General features: G+C 39.2%; 3 protein-coding genes across 8 annotated transcripts; all 3 read right to left on the bottom strand.

Annotated features, from left to right (window-relative positions):
* Window positions 1–764: 764 nt before the first annotated feature.
* c8g (complement component 8, gamma polypeptide) lies at window positions 765–6938 on the bottom strand. The gene is made up of 7 exons (XM_085468611.1): window positions 6634–6938; window positions 5587–5732; window positions 5092–5162; window positions 4908–5015; window positions 4689–4793; window positions 4322–4357; window positions 765–890 (listed from the first exon to the last, which is right to left on the bottom strand). Exons 1-7 carry the CDS (start codon window positions 6814–6816, stop codon window positions 871–873), a joined length of 669 nt encoding a protein of 222 aa, XP_085324737.1. The 5' UTR covers window positions 6817–6938; the 3' UTR covers window positions 765–870.
* Window positions 6939–7096: 158 nt separating this feature from the next.
* On the bottom strand, window positions 7097–9763 carry msrb2 (methionine sulfoxide reductase B2). Its single transcript, XM_085468612.1, has 5 exons — window positions 9336–9763; window positions 8820–8917; window positions 8336–8412; window positions 8017–8164; window positions 7097–7865 (listed from the first exon to the last, which is right to left on the bottom strand). The coding sequence occupies exons 1-5, from the start codon at window positions 9448–9450 to the stop codon at window positions 7734–7736; spliced, it is 570 nt and encodes a 189-aa protein (XP_085324738.1). The 5' UTR covers window positions 9451–9763; the 3' UTR covers window positions 7097–7733.
* A 1648-nt stretch (window positions 9764–11411) lies between these two features.
* On the bottom strand, window positions 11412–20984 carry armc3 (armadillo repeat containing 3). Of its 6 annotated transcripts, none has more exons than XM_085468606.1 (20): window positions 20858–20984; window positions 20610–20665; window positions 19591–19708; window positions 19229–19354; window positions 18916–18984; window positions 18552–18727; window positions 17781–17975; window positions 17477–17660; window positions 17207–17359; window positions 17012–17120; window positions 15988–16237; window positions 15662–15798; window positions 15226–15394; window positions 14966–15069; window positions 13947–14030; window positions 13320–13403; window positions 13105–13143; window positions 12485–12649; window positions 12035–12197; window positions 11412–11845 (listed from the first exon to the last, which is right to left on the bottom strand). In XM_085468606.1, the coding sequence occupies exons 2-20, from the start codon at window positions 20655–20657 to the stop codon at window positions 11639–11641; spliced, it is 2580 nt and encodes an 859-aa protein (XP_085324732.1). In that variant the 5' UTR covers window positions 20658–20665; window positions 20858–20984; the 3' UTR covers window positions 11412–11638. The 6 variants fall into 6 exon arrangements, with proteins under 6 accessions (XP_085324732.1, XP_085324735.1, XP_085324731.1 ...); XM_085468609.1 differs by having other exon boundaries at window positions 13947–14033; window positions 15662–15753; XM_085468605.1 differs by having other exon boundaries at window positions 13947–14033; window positions 20858–20983.
* Between the last annotated feature and the right edge of the window lie 1087 nt (window positions 20985–22071).

The raw sequence follows: 22071 nt of genomic DNA, 5'->3' as shown, positions 1-22071 counted from the left end.
TCCAGTATTTCCTGCATGGTCAGGGATTTTTAAGAACTTCATGGTGAAAAAAAAATAAAAATCATTCTCATAAATAACTTTGCCAGTGTTGCATACAGTGGCTTGATTGTTCCTTGCAGCCTCTGAGCACTGACTCACATCATTGTACTGGTTTCTTTCTTTCTTTCTTACTTTCATAAAACCTTTGGTGCATGCAGAATTTCGGTGAGAACCTCTGAGTTTTGTAACTACCAGGGAGTTGGAGCATGCACTATTGACTTGTTTAAATTTAAATATTGCATTTATGTTACAGCAAATCCCCCCTTGACTTTGTTTCTGTGTATTGTATCATTTGCTTGTTACATAAAGTGCTGATTAGCTGTGAATTCTTTATTTTTGCTGACATGTACCGATGACTTATCAAACCTCTCCTCTGTTATGAGACCAGACGAGCACAGACTTGTAATCAGCTGGTTATGAAACACTCACATATCCACACAAACAGGGACACACAGAGCGAGAGAGAGAGAGGTGCTGGTTGGAGCGAGGGGAAGTGGTAAGAGGCACTTTTGGTGAGTTTTGTAACCACCCTTGTGACATCTGGGCCTTATTATCTCCATTCCTGGCCCCCTCATCCAATTTTTGCATCCTCAAGCACAAAACAAAAACGTGCATTCGCCTCTCAATGGTAAATCTCGGGATAAAAAAACACATGTTGACACTTCCATCTCACCACAGGATTAGCAAACAGCAAATAAGGACAATTAAAAGCATTCAACAACAGCTTGATTTGACTCTTATGTCCTTTTATTCAGTGTGTGGCTGAGGACATTTAATGTTAGGGGTGAATTCAAAAGCGTTGCTCTCCATCGTCCCCTCAGCTCCGCCTCTTCAGCATGTGGGAACACAATCTGTTAAACAAGGAATGCCAGGTTAAATTACAGAGAAACCGTGCTGATGTTTTTCAGCAGGCAGTGGAAGTTAGATAACGTGTTGACAACGTTTTAAAAACTGACTGCAGGAGCACAGCCTGCAGGAACAAAAGTCAGCACTGTTTCTGAGAAGGTCTGGCTCACTTTTCTTTTTTCCCCCCAAGTGATACATGATGCCATTTAAAAAAAAAAAAAAACCTCATACTGTTATTCAACAGTGGGTCTCCCGCTTAGAAACACTCTGTGATATCTTCCTACTTATAGCTGTCAAATCTTTTTTGTACAAAATATGCAGGATGATTAAAAATCATGACATGTACCATTTTACCCACATGTTTGATACCATGCTCGAGCCATGATTATAACTTGCTTTGACCAGCTACATATCCCACATGGTGTGAAGAACCTCTATGCTTCTGTTAATCTACAGTATAGACATTTAACTGGTGATATTTTGCCATTTAACCCATTTGTCTCATAAAATAAAAGCGCTTCTGAGCAAAAACAAGATTTTGACTTTAAAGTATGCAAAACTGATTTATTTGCAGTTTTTAACAGAGCTCGAATGTGTATTTTAGCATTGAAAATGTCACATCTGTCTGCTGTACTTATGAGGGATCAAAAATGTCAAACTCAGTTTCAGGTTGCGTGACCTCATTAAATTTCCCAAAGTTACTGTACACAAAAATCACGTGATTCTGAGGAGGTCAGTAGGGAGGTACTCACCGAGTGAGCAAGTACTGTTATCACATGGTGATTTTAGCTTTCACAGCATTTTTCAAGAATCCTCATCAGCTATTCAAATCAAACCACACTGCAGGAAACTAGACAAGAGCTTTAGCCTAAACTAAATGTACATTGTTGCTGTGCTTCGGCATTTAATACATTTAAACTGTTCATTTATTTAAATTAAACATTGTACATATTAACATTTAAGTTACTGCCCAAAGGGGATCTGAATTATTCTCCTCATTTTGTTTTGCACACTGGTTATTGCCTTTGGCTTAATTACATTTTTTAAGTCAATAACTTGTTTTTTCATAACATACTGCTTAGCTTAGATTATACAAAACAAACTATGAAGAACATATTAACCAGGTAACACAAGCAGCTCGAGATGAGTGTGTTTTTTTTCCTCTAGTAACATGTGAGGGAAAAGTGCCGTGAGCCACAATCACAGCACAAAGCTGCAGCTCATTTGGGGTGAAACTAATTGTGTGGTATTGAGTTCCTGTTTCTCTTTATTCTTTATCCTTTATTCTTGTCGCCTCCGTACGTTTTTTGCACCTTAACTACTCCCTCAGTTTTCAGCCGATTTTCTCAGTTCAAACTCTAATCTGTTCTGCTCTTTCTGGCTATATCTTTTGGTGTTTATTGCTATTATACTTTTTAAAATATTACACTTTTTTCCTTTAATTTGTCCCATTGAAATGAATGGAAAACTTCAGAAATTCTGCTAAAACTTTCTTGTTTTCGAAACTTAACTACATGCTCATGCTTTCACCTAGAAACTCCATTCAAACTTTAAAACGTTCTCAAATGATTGGTCTTTTCCTGTGTGATTCAGCTTTTTCATATCTGTTACCGTTTTCATTTAATGCCTCTTTAAGTTTTCAGTTGCAGCTTTGTGATTTTTCAGAAAATACATGCGTTGTTATGGTTGCTATGCAATTAACTCAGAGTGAGAGCTGCTGCTTTCTGAAGTTTCTCTTCATGTCCGAACAACTTCTTGCTCAATTTTCACCCAACCTCCACAAATTATACATCAAAACGTAGGTATTTTTGCTGGCTTTCAGAAAATGTTACTATCACTGTTGTGGAAGTTACAGATTTTTATCAAATCGCCTCAGAGCAACAAAAAGTTTTAAAACTCTCCATTCAAAGTCTATGGGGAGTTTGTTCAAAACCAGCGCTGGATTTCTCTAATGAGAGGCATTTTCAAATCGTCATATCTCTGTAACAAAGCAAAGTTAAGACATGAGGCTTGTGCCAATTCATCTTCAGACACTGCTGACACTCAAGGTCGAAGCAGTTTTTACAGTCATCTTACCATTGTGCCATAAATTACGTTTGTTTGAGGGGTGGAAATCTGTCCTCTCAGTTTTCAAACTCCGAAAATTCTGACTGCTCATCACCCTATTTTCCAGGCGCCCGTTCTCTTTCCCAGTGGCGCAGTTGGTAATGACACAGGTCTGAAGCCCAAAGGTCGTGGGTTCAATTCCACCTTGTCCACATGTTTTCTTCCACTACAAATTAATACACTATCGCAGACCTGTAATTCATATTGATAATTTATTACAATTCGGCAACATTTTATGATTTTGGCAGCTTTTCTAATATGGACCTCAGATTCTTGTTAACGCTCCATGGCAGAAATACATACAAGTACACCGCCTGATGAAGCAGACAGAAGCAGTACCTCTGATTGGTTCAGCATTTTCACCTCTTATCAGCACAAATCTCAGCCTCTTCTGCTGTTTTCATTAGAATTTTAAGCTTTTCCAGAAATTCTGCTGATTGAACTCTTTTCAGCAAAATTTTCAGTTTTTTCTGCTGTTTTCAGCAAAAACCTCTTTTCAGCAGAAATTCTGCTGATTGAACTCTTTTCAGCAAAATTTTCAGTTTTTTCTGCTGTTTTCAGCAAAAACCTCTTTTCAGCAGAAATTCTGCTGATTGAACTCTTTTCAGCAGAATTTTCACCTCTTTTCTGCAAAATTTGCAGCCTTTTCACCTCTTATCAGCACAATTCTCAGCAGGTTCTGCTCATTTCAGCACAATTGTCAATCTCTCCACCTCTTCTTTGTGAGAATGAGTTTGGCTCAGTAAGCTAAATAACTACCCTTAGACCAGAAGGGCCAGGTTCGAATCCTGCTCAGGGAAATCTTTTTTTTTTTTTTTTTTTTTTTAATTTCAAAATTTTCAGCTTTTTTCAGCAGACATCTTCAGCGTTAAGGCATCCACACAGCATTTTCACAGGAAATGCAAATTTTTCTAGTTCTTGTTTGCAGTTCTTTATGTAAAGCATGTTGTTAAGAAAAAATCTGCATAAATACAATTTGTTAATATTATTTATTATATTGCACTGAATCAGTGAAGCTTCTTACAGTACATGGGAGAAAATGCTAGGAAATAAGTCGTGAGCGCTTTGCCAGGGAAATGCAATGCAATTACTCGTGGATGTACTTGTCAGCACTAGGCCTGCATACTACACCAGTAAGTAAAAACCTGAAAAATAATATAAGTTTGTCTCAGTGGCATTGCACATGCTTATCTTGTTTCTGTCTGGCCATTTTGTTTGTGACAAATCGAAACATTATCACCCTTTTTTAGGGGATTGCTTTTAAGTACATACGTCACTTAAGTTAATACATTTAAAAATGTTTAAAAAGAAAAAACAGCATGTAACTTACTGATCACATGATCTCGATCCACATCACCGCAGTGACCTAGAAAGCAAAAATAAATTCACATGCCATTATTTAGCCCTCTGGGGAGCTTTTACTATATATCAACATATGGCTAGTAGTAGTGTGACTTACTCTGACCAGTCATTTACTACATATGTAGTGTGTTGTTGTGTTATTTTGTAATGCACTGTGTTCAGAAAATATTTGGATTGTGTTCTCAAAGGTTACACGGTATATTCATTTGGTTAATCTAGCTATCAGAGATCCAGAGCTTGTCTAGCTATGCAGTCATCATGTGTTTCAAAATGCCAGCTTACATGAAATAGATTGCTATTAGTATTCTGTATGATAACTGTAAAATTAGCCATACTGTAGGTGGGGAAGGGGAAGTGGTAGGCCCGCTGCAAATTCTGTTTTGCAGCAAGCTCTTCAAACTTGGTTAGCAGCGGCTCTGACAGATTGTCCACAGACTTCCCTGCGAACACAGCACAACACAAAAACCCTTTAACATATTTACCAAAGTAATAAAGTATCAACAGTGCTGTGCTGCTCAATATAAAGTACCTAAAAAAGTAAGGGAGGAACCTACCATAGAGTTTCATTGTGATCTTGCCCTGTTTCTGGTAGTACATGATGGCATAGGAATTGTAGTCTGTATCCCCAATCACTATCTCAATATTCTGCTGAGGGGGAGATCCTGGTATATAGAGAACAGAGAGCAAAGTACACACAGGATCCTGCTTTATTCTGGGACACTAAGAAACAAAACTGACCTTTCAGTGTCAGTCTTCCTGGGACTGATGTTAGATGATAGACTTGTAATATCTCCCAACACTGGTGATTACTGAGAAGAGAAGAGAAGAGAAGACTTTGTACTTTTCGGACAGTGCATGACAAATTAATCAATAAAACTTGTTTTTTCTCTGTTGAGGCCAGAAAGATTTCGTAGCACTCATACAGCAACAAAAGCTTTCATAGAATGCTCTCCAAAAACAACACAAGCCACATTTTTTCCATTTAAATGGGATATTATACTTCTAGGTCAGTTTGGCCAAAAAAGAGTTAGCAGAAAAGCTGACGGATTTAACAGTTCTACCTCATCCTTCCTGTTTTTGAAGATGCATAAATAACATTAAACACATGGCAAGGAATAATATCAGTAAGAATGGAATGAGGGATTCAAGAAATTGGCTCCCTCTGCTGCCAAAAAAATAGAAAGAAAGCAAAGAACATACAGAAGAATCAGCCACATGTGCAGCTGTACTCACTGCCTTGTTTTGGTGCTAACAGACAGCGTTTCATTAGAGGTAGCGGTACGAGCAATGGTGATTACTGTTGGCTCCACCTTGGTCCCGTGATTTACCAGGTAAGAGCATTTGGAGGCAGTATTAAGCAGGTACCATGTTCCCAGCATCTAGGACACACGCAATCAGAGAAAGGAAAAAACAAGATTTCAAAATATCTCAAAATCAATCAATTTGTCATAGACAAATGTCTTATCGGATTATTCTAATTCATCCCATCCCACTGAAATCAAAATTCCAAAAATGCTCCCGTGTCAAAACAAAAACAAAACATTTCTTTTAAATGCCCTGCTCTATCCCCTTCATATCCGTTCACCTGCACAGAAAAATTCCCTCATTGCCTCAAACACAATATTGACACAATTATGCAAGTTTGCCTGCATCAGCAGCCCCCACAGTAATCCATAAAAATCAGAGCTTTCACAGCGATTGAAAGTTTGAAGAATAAAGGCTTCTCAGAACTGGCCTTTGACGTGTTCGAGTCTCTGAATACTTTACTTTGATTCCACATAGAATATAAGGACAAAAACTTGTTGGATTATTCTTAGACCAGTGGGACAGAGCGCTTTTGTGTGTATATGTGTGTGTGTGTCATGATCTAATCAAAGCAACAAAATAGCTTTCTGGCTATTTTCTTATGTTTATATTGACTCATCCACCATTAAGTTACTTTCACATAGTTTCCGCAGATTCTTCTGCAGTCCTATTTGTATATCATACTGTGACACGGTACAACAATCAAAAAAACAGTGTTCAGAGGTAAAATAACAGCACACAGAGCTGTCTGCTGTGTTGGCGACGTCTGCAACTGCCTGGAAACAGTCGGTCTCTTGGCAGTTGCAGCTTTTTCATGAATCTCACTGTCTTCAGCAGAAGGTTAAAAAGATTAACTAAAAAAAGAAAAAGACCAAGTACTGCTGATGTTATTTGGCACTATATAAATTGAATTGAGCAGCCAGGGCCCAATGCAGCAGTAGTGAAAATATTCCGCTTCTTTATCTTATTTCTTACCCTTTCTATGTCTATGTCTTGTTCGGGTTGGGTCTGGTCAATAGGTGTGATCTTTGGCTTCTTGGGAGGTCGTCTTTGGGGTCGGGGTCGACTCTTAGCTCCACCTACAGCCTCAGCAGAATCCCAGAGGTACACGCACATCAACATCACCACTGCAAGTATGCATCGCCATAGTCCAGCCATTGTATCGCTGACAAACAATTCTTGTTTTTGTTTTATAGGTTTTCTGTCCACCCTGCTCTGTTTCTCCCTTCAGCTGTTCTCTTTCTGCTTTACTCAACTTGCAACACATATACCCAGAAGATATGGATAAGCAAACAGAGACCCAGAGACAAACAGTGTGAAACAGAGGATGGCCTGCTGAGTTAAATATTAACTTCATGGTAGAGATGAGGCCATACTAAAGTGCTGTGGTGTGCACTTCTGAACAACAAGAGGCGGCAATAAATTACGGGCAAACATCGGGGGTCATCGCAGCACAGCGCCGGATTTAGACGTGAATTTATTGGGGGGGGGGGGAAGGATCGGTCATGTTTGCGTGATTGCGATCAAAGACTTCAGCTGGATATGTACACGCAACTTCAGATTACAAACCAAAAACACAGCAATGTTTTTGCAATCCTGCAGAACAACAATTTTTTGACTGTTTTTTCCAGATATGAAAATATGCTAAACATTACAATGCTGTTAAAAACACTTTTTAAAAAATTTGGCATTAATGGCTTCACATATCCTACACATATGTTCCAAGTGGCTCATATGAGAAGACCTTCATTCAGATGACAGTTAAGGCAAAATACTTAACAAACATTAGTAAACAGTAAACACCAGTGACGAAGAGAGAACAGAAAAAAGATTATTGGAGAAGAAAAATGATTTACTGTGAGTCCTGTAGTCCTGTCCTGTGTAGACATCTCTCCAGTCCATATATCCATTAATATATGCAATATAAAACTGGTTTCAATTCACCTCCAGTTTAACCCACAATTCATCCCACTTCACATCACATAGCTTTTCACTTTAAACCCCCCCACAAAAAACAAAAGGGAAGTTCTTTAAACTGGTCCTGTTTTTTTTTTAATGTTTTGATGAAGAGTCCATCAGTTACACTCATCCTCATCAGGTTTGTCGTTTTCTCTGGTTTTAAATGTGAGGGCAACACTGTTGATGCAGAAGCGCTGTCCTGTTGGGTCTGGTCCATCATCAAACACGTGGCCAAGGTGGGCATCGCACTGTGTGACCCAGATACAGAAACACAAAAAAGTCAGACGTTTGTGCACTTTTTTTTTTTTTACTTTAACCTCTGCTTTATAGCACAAACAACAAGTATCACAGCTAAACTGAATGAAACCTTGGCTTCTTTTGGTTCCTAGCACAACTCACATTTTTACAAAGGACTTCTGTCCCAGGGCTGCCCAGGCTGTTGTCAGGGCGCCGAATGATGGAGGTGTGGCTTTCATCACCCTCCCATGTCCCGTGAGCCTCATTGAATGCTGGCCAGCCTGTCCCGGAGTTGTACTTAGCCTCGGAGCTATGAAGAGAGGAAGGAAGAATTTAGTAAACATCTGCTGATTTTTTTTTAAAAATGAGCAAACAGCAAAATCATCTTATACCAGTAAGCCCTCATTTTTCAGAGTTTTAATAAAAGATTATGGTCCAGTCCAGAAAATGTGCATACCCCTTTACTGGTTAGATGTATTACCTGAAGAGTGGAGCGTCACAGCAGACACAGTGATACATCCCCATTTCAAAATGGTTCAGGTAGATCCCACTAAAGGGCTGAAAACATCCACAAATACACACACACACACACACACCAGATCACAATGTAAGGAGCAGAAATACAGCTCATTTCACTACCTGTGTGTTCTTCAGCACCCTGGTTTTGCAAGTGTATACAATGACTTGTCCTTAGTCCTGTTATAACAAGATGAAATATCTCTGCGTTTCATTTTTCGGGCTGTATTTAATTCATAATGTAGTAAAAGTGTGTCGTTGTGATACAGAGCAGATCAAAGTCCACCTGAGAATGTGCTGCTGTTGATGAGATAATGTATGTCACTCTGCTGGTGTGCTTATGTGCATGTGTAACCTTCCACTTATTAATTCTGAACACAAAGCTTCTTTGGCATTAGGTTACATAATAATTATATTGTTTTTTGTTTTTTTTCATACACTGGACTCACCTCCTCAGTTCCTTTCTCTCTGGTGACTACATACTGCTCTGGGGTCAGTTTTTTATGCCAGTCTGTAGTCTCACTGTAACGTGTGAGGGACTGCAGGCCTGCACAGAGCAAAGGTCACACATTTTAGATATGCATATTTAAAACAAACCACATGTTTTGTGCGTGAGCGTGCGTGTGTGTGTGTGAGAGAGAGAGAGACAGTGAATCATTAAAGCCACATTTGTGGCAGAGTTTCCTGTAATTCATGCATTTTCTTATCTGATCACATTACCATTAATAATACAGACTCTGAAAACTTTAAAGCTGAGAAAGTGAGGCTGCTTGGAAATATATTCTTAAAGAATAACTAAGACTAAAATATAAACATTCTAATCTCAAAGAATTTCCACTTAACTTCTGAAATACTCTTTCAAACAGAGATGTAGAACCTCTAATAGTAAACATTCGTGCATGATGGTGCAGCGAGCTGCAGCTCAAGTACAGCGCTGATATAAATCAGAAGTTCGCTCACGGTACCTTGACATGTGGACACGGGACGGATTATGCCGGGGATCCTCCTCGGTAACTCTGCAGCTCTGGCTGTGGCGTGTTGAGAGGCAACAGCGACAATCCGGCGGACGAAACGAGACATGTTTGCTCCAGTGGAGTCAAGTGCGACTAAAGTGCAGCTTTCAGTGGAGCCAAGCAAACTTGCCCCATCGAGATTTTTCACGCCGCGGCGAGTTTGGGCTGGTCCTCGCTCGGCTTATCCGGGCTGTTAGCGGGGTTACACGGTCACAAAACACAACTGAAGCTACAAAGGTCAAAGTGGATGGAGTTCAGTCGTATTTTATTGCCAGCACTGTGCAAAGAGCGCAGTAAGCGCTGCTGAATGGGAGTGGATCAAAAAATTAAAATAAAAAAAATCTAAGATTAGATTTTAGATTTTTTTTAAGACTGATACAGAGATATTTGTTGATTTAAAAATATGACATTCAAATAGGTAAGCCATATTTATTTATTTATTTAATTCTTTTAGAGACATGAAACATGAAAGGATTTCTCTAGCATTTATTGTTATTTATTTAACCTGTTCCTGTATGCTTTGCTTTAGTTAATAGCTAATATTGGCTATTTGCCAGTCTATTACACAAAGTCCATATACACATGTATATAAAATCTCCACCTCATCTCCTGAGAGGTGGTATAAATACAATCCTCAGGCTCGGGTCCACTTGAGGGGACTTTGAAGGTTCTGCACAATATCGTGGTTGCTCCTGGACTGCACTCTTCGGCACAAAGACCTCTGATGTTGTGCTTGGTATCTGTTGGAGCTACTCTTCCGGTTTTGGGATTACAACACTTAGTGTTTCCATTTCCACTGTGACTACTTTAGCCTTTTCCTTTCACACCTGCTCCAGTTGTTCCTTCAGCCTTAGTTTGTGATGTCAGTTGTGCCATTTCTTCCTAGTACTGGTGTCCGCTGGGATTGCCACATCTATCTGCTGTTCACAACCATCTTTGCAGGTGTCTATTTGAATACTAATTGTTATTGTTATTATTAATAATAATAAATGGTAAAAGGCCTGTACTTGTATAGTCCCTAAGGACTCCAAAGCGCTTAACACATTCAGTCATCCACCCATTCACACACTGGTGATGGCAAGCTACATTGTAGTTACAGCCACCCTGGGGCGCACTGACAGAGGCGAGGCTGGCGGACACTGGCAACGGGTGAAGTATCTTGCCCAAGGACACAATGACCGAGACTGTCCAAGCCAGGGCTCAAACCGGCAACCTTCCGATTACAAGGCAAACTCCCAACTCTTGAGCCACGATCACACAACCAATAATAATAATAACCTGTTCAACTGTTCCTTAAGGCAAAAATCGGATGAGTTATCAGATGGTAACTACTCATGATCAAATACATGATCAAAACAACCTGCTGAAGTTCAAATTGAGCATAAGAAAGAAGAAAGAAAAGAAGAAATGTGATTTAAGTGCCTAAAATCACATTGCCTTAGTTGTTGGTGCCAGATGGGCTGGTATGAGTATTTCAGAAACTGCTGATCTACTGGGATTTTCCCCAAAAACCATCTCTAGTGTTTACAGACAATAGCACAAACAAAGAAAATATCCAGTGTGCAGCAGTTCTTTGGGTGAAAATGCTTTATGATGCCAGAGGTCAGAGGAGAATGACCAGACTGCTTCAAGCTGATAGGAAGGTAACAGTAACTCCAATACCCACTCATACAGCCAAGGCATGCAGAAGAGCATCTCTGAATACAAAACACTTCAGACCCTGGAGCAGATGGGATACAGGAGCAGATGCAGAACAGGAATGTACATCTACAGTTCACACAGGCTCACCAAAATTGGACAATTATAAAATTGGAAAAACGATGCCTGGTCTGGTGAGTATAAATTTCTACTATGAAATCTTTCTGGTAGGTTCAAAAACATGAAAGCATGGATCCAAAGCTCCAGGCTGGTGATGGTGCCATGAAGCTGTAAGAGATATTTTCAATTCTCCAGCTGAAGCATTAACTTTCTAAACAACTACAGCTTGCACGTTGGCAAAAACACTGCTTCACCATGTTGGACCCATGCTGAAGTACAAAGGTTGAATCACTGTGTTTAATAGAGAAACACCACAATAGACACGATTTTGCTTTCCTTATGCATATGTAGAAAAAAAAATAGTCAACTGATGAGGTCCGCCATGCACACATCATGTACACATAAACACACATTACATATAAATCGGTTGATGCACATCAGACAAAATATAACGTCAAAGCGTTACCTTCTGTGGTATTTAAACAATACAGTACTGATTATATAGTTTGATATTGGACTGCAGCTGGGCTATTGACTGGAAACAGGTTTCCAGGTTGGTGCACAAGGTCTACTATGTAGCGGCAGGGCTGTGAAGAGTGCAGCTTGTTGGAGGAATTTCTACTGAAAAGGAGAACCTCATTCCAAGCACGGTTGTAGTCTCCCCTAACAAGTGTGCAGCTCAGTCCAATGCAATCAGCCAGTGACTAAAAGAGGAGACAGAAGAATGTCAGACTGAGAAATAGGCTGAGGAACAAATATTATGGAGAAGACCTTAAAGAGACAGAGCTTAAATTGGGATGTCAAAACATGTTGGTCAGGAATAAAAAATATTAGGAAAGATGATGAACATAGCCGCTCATGCTAATGCTACCATGCGGGTAAAGAATCTGTACCTTGAACAGGAGTGCCCTGTGATAATAGATTCCCTTTTTGATGAAACCAATGGGAATAACATTAGACTGAAGTTGAATCTTCAGCTCACTGAGGTGCAGAATCCAAGAAAACTCGTGCATCTTTTCCTTCTCCACTGCTCCCCCCATGGCTTCGCTCACCAGCCTGAAAATAAGAGCAAACCCAACCAAAGAAAATGCAGAAACCTTTAAAATAAAGTCTTTGTTTTCCATTCTGATCTCTCAGGGTATTGTATTTCAGTGTGTTAGCAGAGTGTCTGCATTGCATACCACTGCTGTCATTTTTAGTCAGCTCTCCTGACATTTTAAGAGTTGGTGTGTAAATGTCATTTTAATGTGTTTCCATGACTCCAGAGATTTGTTTTAAACAATAGCTGCTGATAAGTTACTTCGCTCTCTCTTTGCATGCCAGTTTCTGCATGAATACGTTACCTGGCTAAGGATTCACACTGCTCTTTTTCATCATTCAGTGGAAAGATGTATTCTTTGGCAATTTTTATTAGAATCTGCAATGAGACATCCTCCATCATTCCCCGTGGTTTCTCTACAGGAGACTCAGGCTGAAGATAATCTTTCTGTTTTTCTTCCTTCTTCTTCCTGAAGAAACAATAAATTAGAAAAGAAATCAGGGGAGTCAGTGCGTTAAAATAAGAAAGAAAATCACTACTTAATATTCCACCTTTGTGAACTCTATCACACATTTCACATCACAGGATCCATGTTAGTGACACTGCTTTATGCTCATCCTTCATATTAACAGGCACAATCTTTTTAGTGTCTAACGATCTCCTTCATGTTATCTGATTTTATATACATATAATCAAGAGAACATATCATTACAAGATCTAATCATTATCACTAACGCAAGATCTTTCAATATTTTTTTAAATGTCAATGTTTTTGGCACTATATCGTCTTTAGCATGCGTCAGAGATTGTTATCATCTCTAAAATGTTTAGACAGTTTCCATAAAAGGTATATGAATACAGCACAGGGATGTATTTGAACACACACAAACTTTAGTAATAATAATAATAATAATAATAGAGTACATGAGGCCATAATCTTTCTGTTCCTCTTCCTTCTTCTTCCTGTACAAAAAAAGAGTAAATTAGAAAAGAATTCTGTCAGTATCTTACAAGGAAAGAAAATCACTACCGGTACTTAAAATTCCACCTTTATGACCTCTTTTAATTCATTTCACATTTCGTGCTCAATGTTAGTGGTACTGCTTATGTTGAGCCTCCACATTAACAAGCACACTCACTTTGGTGTCTTACGGTCTCCTTTAACTCTGCTTTCTGACTCTGATGGCTTGCTCTGTGTTTCTTCTCGCACATCTACTGTCACCCTGCAACCAAAGGACATCAACAAAATGGTTTATATGAACACACAGCACTGTATTTTATAAATCTTTGCACATATATTGTGGAACCATTACTCTTTGTGACTGTTTTTCTGCCAAGGCTACAGGAAAACTTGGGCTTAAGGGACATTGCCAAGAACTAAATCAGGTTTGTCTTGGGGATATAATATCTATTTCACTCAATAACTTGCAAATCAATTTATAACTTGTATGAAATTATTTTTTTCTGGATTTTTGTTTGATATTCTGCCTCTCTCCATGATTTTTTTTAGCATGCAGCATTTATGTAGCTACATTTTCATGTAGGAAAAGGTAGCATCTTTTAATACTGTCTTGAAATGGGATCATTTTTGGCACAACTTCCTGTTTAGCATGTGTCAAAAAGAGTGTCAATGTATAATAATCATCATAATAACAATAATAATCATAGCTGTGGCCAAAAAGGGTTTGGACAAAAAAGATTTTTTGTCTCCAGAACCTCTGATGTTAGTGGTATTACTTGTTGTACTACTTAGCAAACACACTCACTTTGGTGTTTTACGCTCTCCTCTGACTCTGCCGTCTGACTCTGATGGCTTGTTCTGTGTCTCTTCTGGCACATCTACTGTCTCCCTGCTAACAAAAAACATCCGTTAATTGGTTTATAGGAACACAGAAGAATAAGTCAGAAAATAAATTCAATCATGAGGCCTTTTGCTTTGAAATTTGGCTCATGCAGAAGCTATGGATGAGACCAGGAATCAGTTACATAACAGGCTGTTTAAGAATGCCTGAAGTGTTACGTGTAAATTCATGCTGGTGGAATGGGGGTCTGGGAGGGGTGAAGGGCTGAACAGAGGTACCCTGAAGGGGGTACTGCTCTCTTTTCCAAAGTTAATTTATGAAAATGCTGAAAGCATTAAACAGTGCATGCATATACAGCCTTAAACATCTAAGATGTGTTTTTTCATTGCGTGCATGCTTTATGTGGCTCAGTGAACACGCATGGGTATTGCATGTCTCTTTGTGCTTTTGCACATTTGTGATTTTGGGTGCAAGCTCAGAAGTCCATTATTTGAATCACAAGAAGCCCTCTGAGTGTGTCGCCACCCTAAAGAAGGGCTACCGTACACTGCCACACTAATTATGCTACAGGCATAGTGGGGGAGAATGGGAGGAGGAAAGGGAACGAAGGAAGAATAGAGCACAGGACTGGAGCAGAGAAGGGGAGGGTGATTGTAATCTAACAGCCACAATAAATTTTCTGAGCAAACAACATGTTGTGACTTCTAGTGCAGGAACCTAATGGTCCCAGTCAATTTCTGTAATTGTTCTGGTTAATTTACTTTTATTACCAGGTGGGAGGAGTCAGCTGTAACTGTTTAGAGGGCTATTACATACAGTATACCTTCCATTTGTCCTCGAAACATCTATCTAAACTAAAAGAATGTAATAATAAAGCATGCTTCTTAAAACAATTGGTGTCTTTTAAGCACAAGCATTAAAATAATGTAGTTTATATTTCTCCTTTTAAACTATCAAACCATACTCTAATATTAGATTCGTACTCTGGCAATACTGTTGCTTTGTTGACAAAAATAATGGCTTGCCGCTGGTTAACCGGTTGCTTGGACAGTTCCTCTAAAGTCAGCATCCTCTGACCAGGGCGAGCCTGAGGGAAAACACAAGAGTTGCATTTTAATTATTATGTGAAAAGTCATGCTGCATTCTTGTGAAAGACTGCCAATAACAAAAAAACAACAACCAACTAATGCTATGTTAATAAGATTGCATTAAAAAGTCCTTGAAAGGACTTCTGACAGCATACCTTTCCAGCATCGTAGAAGCCACAGGTGATGATGTCAGTGGAGGCCAAAGAACTTGTCAGGCTGTATTTAAAAGACAAGTTGGAGTTAAGTAGGCTGTTCACAGCCAACTCACTGAAACTGTTCCTACGGGTCTTTGACTGGTTGATTTCCTGAAGTATTTCCAGGGCTCTGAGACACAGATAGAAACAACAAGCATAGACCAAAAGAAAGAAAGAAAAGAAAAATATTCTGTCATTACTAATAAATATAAAAATGGACAAATGAACAAAGGCACATGTAGTCACATCTAATATTGTCTTGCACTGCCATCTGTTGGTTATTTAGGGGATCACATTAAGCAATATCTGCAGATATTGCATTTATTTTACTCGCCAGTCATTTATTTGGTGACACATCAGTCATGCTCTAATGACAGTGTTATCTATCACGTCTTACCCAAATTTGCACATCTCCACAGCAGTTGGCTCATCACTGGCACAGACATTCACTGCCAAGCATGCAATGTGAAGCACCTCCTTGGAGTGAGACTGCAGTAGATTGACCAGAAGCTGAAGACCTCCAACTCTGACTAGCTTGGGTTGAGTATTAGTTATTTAGTGAAAGAATTTCAAATGTAGTATCACAAAGTGAAACCGAATGCTGTTTACAATAATCCTGCTGTCTTGAGTAAAGTTTACAGCAATGATTAAAAACAATGATCATTATTTATTATTACTGAACATGAGAACAAGCCAGCATTCTGAGGTCACATAAACACCAACCTCTGTCCTAGCTTCTTCATCACTGGCCAGCACTGCCAGGCAACGTGCAGTGTTTACCAGGACTTGTGTAACTGTAGATTTCAAGGGTTCCAACAGAGCCTGTATGGCTCCATGTGACAAGATGCTACAGCGGATGATCTCATGTTCTGCCATGTTGCAAAGTGTGGCAGCAGAATTGGCCACTATCTTTGGACAGCTTTGATACAGCTGCTGTATGAGGAGCTTGTCGCCACCTTCCTCATACACTTCACTGGAAAATACAATAAACAGGGAGGGAGGTTTAATGAAAAGTTAGACGGCTGACAATTACTGTAGTTTTACAAATTTATACGTTGTTAAAGCATATTATTTCCAAGCATACAATGCGTGGGTTCGAGAGTTCGAAGAAGACTTGTCTGGAAAAAAAAATGTATAAGACAAGATTGGAGAAGACAATGGAAAAGAAGTAAAGAGATTCCGTGTCTTATTTTTATGAAAAAAGGGGAGGACAGCATTCTAGTCCAGAGTAGAACACACACCTTTAAATCCCTGAAGTCATTCAGATTTTATGTAGCTAATAATGGGAAAACAACTGAAAGGGTCTAGAAGTTTACAAAAAAATCATATTTGGATGCTTCATGCTGGACATAAAAGACAAAAACGGGCACTTATGTGCATGCATTATGGGAATTTTCAGAACTTCTTCCTTTTCTGAGAGATGTTTGGGATTATATGGGCCAAGGGTTGAAGTATGATTTGCCCAGGTCACCAATACTTTGTCTTCTTGGGGACAGGGGTGTCCTAGCACATCTGAATGATCGATATGAACCAGACAGTGTGTACTGGATGTCTGACAAATAAATACTACCCAGTAACTTATCATACAAATTGTCTCATATGCCTTATTCTGTGTCTTTAAACTGCCTTGTTCTTTGTAGATGTTTTTATACATAATTCCATACATTTTGAATTGTTAAAAAAAGTGCATATATCTGTACAAAAACAATGAGGTATAGGTAAGACATCAAAGTCCTTCGTTACTCACAAGGCATTTGACTCGCTGTTATGAGTGAGGTTAGAGAGGGCCTGGGTTGCCGCCTCTCTCAGTGCCAAACTCTCCCTGCTCAGCAGTTGAACCAGGACACTGATACAACCTGAAACACAAAGGAATCCAACTCAATTACACTTTGTTGTGCTGACTGCACCTAATCTCAGGGTGGCTTGGTGAAGATGTACGTGCCAAGTTCTCTGAAGCGTTCTTTGCTGTTTAGGTGAAAGGTCAAGGCAGCCACAGCCTGACAGGCAGACGTCATCACACCAATGTTCTCCAAGGACAGAAGCTCAACAAGAACGGTCTCCACATCCTGCTCGTGAAGCACTTTGCAGCTCTCAGCTAAACACACAGGCAAGCACCCGCATACATACACACATAACAGAATAAATAAAATAGAGTAAATTATGTGGGAAAGTTGAAAGAAATCTGTTGTCTCTAATTGCCTTCTGTGCTTACAGCTCTGAGCCACCCTGGTGATGCATTTAATAACACCTGACCGGATTTCAGGCACACTGGGAGTGAGGACAAATTCCATCAACTTGGTCAGTCCTCCACTCTTGTGAATGAGTTGGACACTTTCACTGTCACTCAAGCAGTTAGCCAGGACATGTAAGGCCTCAGCATGTAGGTCACTGAAGTTCTGTGAGAAATAAAAAGATAGGTCCAGAGGACACAGATTTTAAAGGATTCTCTATTATTTTATTCTTATTAACACAAACCAGCAGAATAAAGACATATATTACCTAAACCATATACCTACCACATTATTCAGGATACCCATAAGCTTCTCAAATCCCTGCTTGTCCCTGAAGGTCTTGTTTGCATCTCTGTCAGTAGTGACATGTTGCAACGTCTTTAAAGCCAAATGCTGAATGACAGGGAATTCCGAATTTAAGAGCTGCAGAAGTGGAGGGATCCCACCTAATTCGTGTACCACCAGTCGGCTTTTGTAGTCCTTCATGGGGACAAAACAGCAAAGGTTGCAAAAGGTTCACAGAAATGTTGAAAGCATTTTTTTCAACAATCCTAGGAGCAAATTTGAAGCTGTTTTCACTCATGAAATCTGTAAATGTTGGGAGAAATAGGTCAGGACTTTGTGAAGTTGCTCTTTCTCACACGTAGCGCACAGCAGGAAACAGTTCGCATTAACTGCATTCTCATTGCTAAGAAATACTTTAGGTTTGGCAGCAGTGCTGCCTTAGTAGAGCAGGAGGGAGGCAGAACACAGTGTGACCACTGACACCAGAGTTATTACCTGCACTATTATCACATAGATGAAATTGGACACAATAAATACTTTCCCTTGCAGAGCTGACAAGTTAAACACATTCTACAGCATTAAACATCTGCACTGTCACATGTACCCCTGTAATGTTATATCTAGAAAAGTTCAGGGGTTCAGTAAATACGGTATGTGAAGACAACTTTATCGTCTTTTAGGACTATAAAACATCACATTAATTTTTCACAGTGAAAATCCTTATAATTTTTACATAAAATTACATCCTAAAGCCTGATGACTTTGGGTCACCTGTACTAGGTTGGAGATGGTCTCTAGTGAATTCTTCTTGACATCTGGGTCAGAACTAGACAGCAGCTGAATTAGAGTTGGCAGCCCCTTGTTGTCAAAGATCTGGGCCTTACAGAGGAAATCCTCTGACAAAGAAGCCAGGCACAGTGTTGCAAACTCGTGGACAACTGTATCATCTTGAACAAAAATGGAATTTGATTATATGAAAAGAAACAGAAATAAATAAGGATTGATCACAGAAATACTGCCTACTGCCATAAGTAAACACATGTGCTCTATTTTGATTGTATGCAACTTATACAAAGTGACACTGTTTCCTTTAGTGATCAAAATATATCTTAATCTTCTAATATCTATTACTCACCTTCGAGTGATAGTTTTTCAATAATTGATGGAATGGCATCTAATTTTTTCAACGCAGTCCTTACATCACCTTTCAGATTTAAACAAGAGACACTACTCAGTTACTCAGTAAGGCTAGCACCTTGCTCATTGTTAAATCAACAGAACAGGGAATCCAACATCTGGTAGATTAACAGATGCAAATTCCTGACAAACACATAGATGGCCGGTAAACTAAAGGGTCATTTGTAGAATCAAGACTGTCGCATGAGCTTGTAAGCTACCAAGTCCACTGCAGTCGAATCTGCATCAATGACGTAACTGGTCTGACGCACCATTGGTGGCCATGATGCCCAAGGCCATGAAGGCATTGCGTCTGACCAGCTTGTTGTTGTGAGTAATGAGTTGGCAGAGAGGCGCTAATGCCCCAAGTCCCAGCAGAGAAACCTTGTTCTCATCTCCTAACAACAGGGGGAGACAGTGAACAGGAAAATTAGGCAGATGGTGATGAAGTGAATTGCAAATGTTGCAATTTCTGGATTTAAAAAATGCATATCAAAAAAATACACCATTACAAAACATCAGCCTGAAAGCAAAATTAAGACAGGATTTTCTGCTATTCAGCTGCAAGGTTGCCCATAGAAATAAAAACAATCAATAATATGTGGAAGGGTTAGCGGTGGGTACCCTACCATACCTTTCTCTGCAAATGTCTGGATCGCTTCACACGCTTTGATTAAAATGTCCTCCTCTGGGGAGTTCAACAGCAGCACTACTGTTGCTGGGGCTTTGCTCTCAAGGGGTAGCGGCTCAAACTGTGAGAGTCAACAGGGAGAAGGAGTGTTTGCAAAATATAAAATAAATAACTGAAATATAGAACATGTATAAAGTCAGGTCTGTCTTTTTGACTTTCATACTTCTAGGACAATGAGACAGGACATATCTCAATGCCCAGCATGTACCAACAGGCAACAACCTGAGAACATGTACATGCATATGATATCCTGATGCCGTTTTCAAACAATTTTGTGCCCAAGGCCTACTAAAGACCAAGCCACAATTTCAAAGTACATTTTTATCATCAGAACATCAGAAAACTTCATCATCTAGAATGAAGTCAAAGACTTTTTTATTGTAGTGGCAAATGGACACACTTTTGAGCATGACATCTATTTTTTCCCTTTGAGTTTCACACTCCCTCTTTAGCTTTCTCCAGACTGTTAGTGTCTGAAGTTAGTTAGTGTTAGTGTTATTATCCACTGGTTAAGGGGATGTTTCACCACACATGAAACTGATCATTCTTACCTCATCACAAATATAATATTTACTATCAGTCAATGTTTTTGATGTGTCAATCAGAGCATTTGATATGTACTAAAGCAAATTCAAATTTCATTCATTATTTTTTGTGTAGTTAGAATAATCATGATTTGTTGACACAAATACCTGCTTGTATATCAACCTTAATGACCTTTGATGCCAAGCCCCAATGAATCAAGTTCCATAGTAGTAGTTCCAATCAGAGAGTTGTGCATGCTTTCTAATTGATATGTTCCCGGGATGTACAGTAGGCTGTGTTCATGGTATGGATGTGTTTCAGTGGACATGAATTAAACCTTGTCAAAGGTTCAAAAATGCATTAATTAGGTTTTGCCAACACCTAAAGAAACATTAGGTGAGAACCTTCACAGACCTAAAGAAACATTCGTCACTCACCGTTTCCTTGATTGGCGTTTCCCTCTCGTTCCTCGACTTCTTTCCCATATTATGGCCTAAAGAGGAGCAATATTGATGAGAGATGGGTGTCCAACGGTTCAATGCGTTCAACTCTGTGAACCCATAAAGCTAGCTAGCTAGTTATGCTACTATGCCACTCCTCAGTAGCACTGTCGACAGATTAAGCTTACAAAACAGGCATATGGCAAGCTCTCTAATTACTATCTCAAAAATGAACCACGACTTACGTTTTCTTTCCAGACCAAGAGGCAACTTCGAGGTTTTAAACCGACAACAATAACCTCACCGTACTGTGTTTTGGAAAAGGAGGTTGACGCAACGTTGCCAGGCAACGGGTGCCATGTGGAACTAAATAATGGTCTAAACAATCGTTATTTTAACCTATTGCAAAAGGTTATGGCTCCTATTGTCTTAGCAGTTTACTTCGGAAACACTGACAATGTATTTATGTAATCGGGACTTGGAACAAAAATATATTGGGTGGTTATTTATCCAAGTAAAGTAAAAAGAAAAAAAAACAGTATAGTCCATGAAGGAAATGCTGAGAGACACAAAAAAGGCAGGTATTAGCTATGTTGTTTGTGTGTTTTTGAACATATCACACACAGATTTACACAAACTGGTAGAATAAATCCTGGGTAACAACGAGGGGGGCACAAGTTTATGTTGAGTGAGCGTGAGGTCAGATGAAGAGGTTGTGAATAATACCACCAAAATCATCATTGGGACATTGTAGCAAATGTGTCAGTAGCCATCAAAAAGTGCATGTAAAATGAACTGGAGCTCAATGGATTGGGGTCTAAATCTTTAAAGGACAACAGAACAGTCTGGCAATTAGATGTATAAGTGTCTATTACATTATTTTATTTATTGAAAACACAACTTGCATGACCTATGGAGGGGTGAACCAGACAACTAAAGGTTCTGTGCTGTTTTCTAATTAACTGTGTAGTTTACTTTTGAGAACTACTAAGATTTGGAAAGCTCTTCAGATGTCCTTGAATCTGTTCATTGAATTACACTGAAGTTTGGAAGAAAGCACATTCCATCATTAAATTATCATGAATATATATATATATAGTTACATATATTTTTATTCAATATAAATAGAGCTCAGTCAATATAAATAGAGCTCAGTCAATATGAAAAGAAATGCGCTGCCGTGAAGGGTGAGCCATAAAACAAATGAGCTCTATACCGCATCAGCACATTGAAGCCTCCTGCTTTTACAGAGGCACTGACACAGCATTGTGCCAGTGGAAACAGCATAGTATGCACCTGAGGACCAAATGACCTCCAAAGACATTATCTCTGATGGTGTGGGTGTATGTATATATATATATATATATATATATATATATATATATATATATATATATATATATATATATATAATCGTATCTACAGATCTACACCAAGTAGGGATTGACTTGGATGGTGC

The sequence above is a fragment of the Copadichromis virginalis genome, linkage group LG9 (genome assembly GCF_057382275.1).
Source record: "Copadichromis virginalis isolate Kocher_CV1m ecotype Utaka linkage group LG9, C_Virginalis_male_GT1.1, whole genome shotgun sequence".
NCBI classification, from domain to species: Eukaryota; Metazoa; Chordata; class Actinopteri; order Cichliformes; family Cichlidae; genus Copadichromis; species Copadichromis virginalis.
The sequence above is the reverse complement of the archived record's forward strand: the minus strand, read 5'-3'. Positions and strand labels throughout refer to the sequence as shown.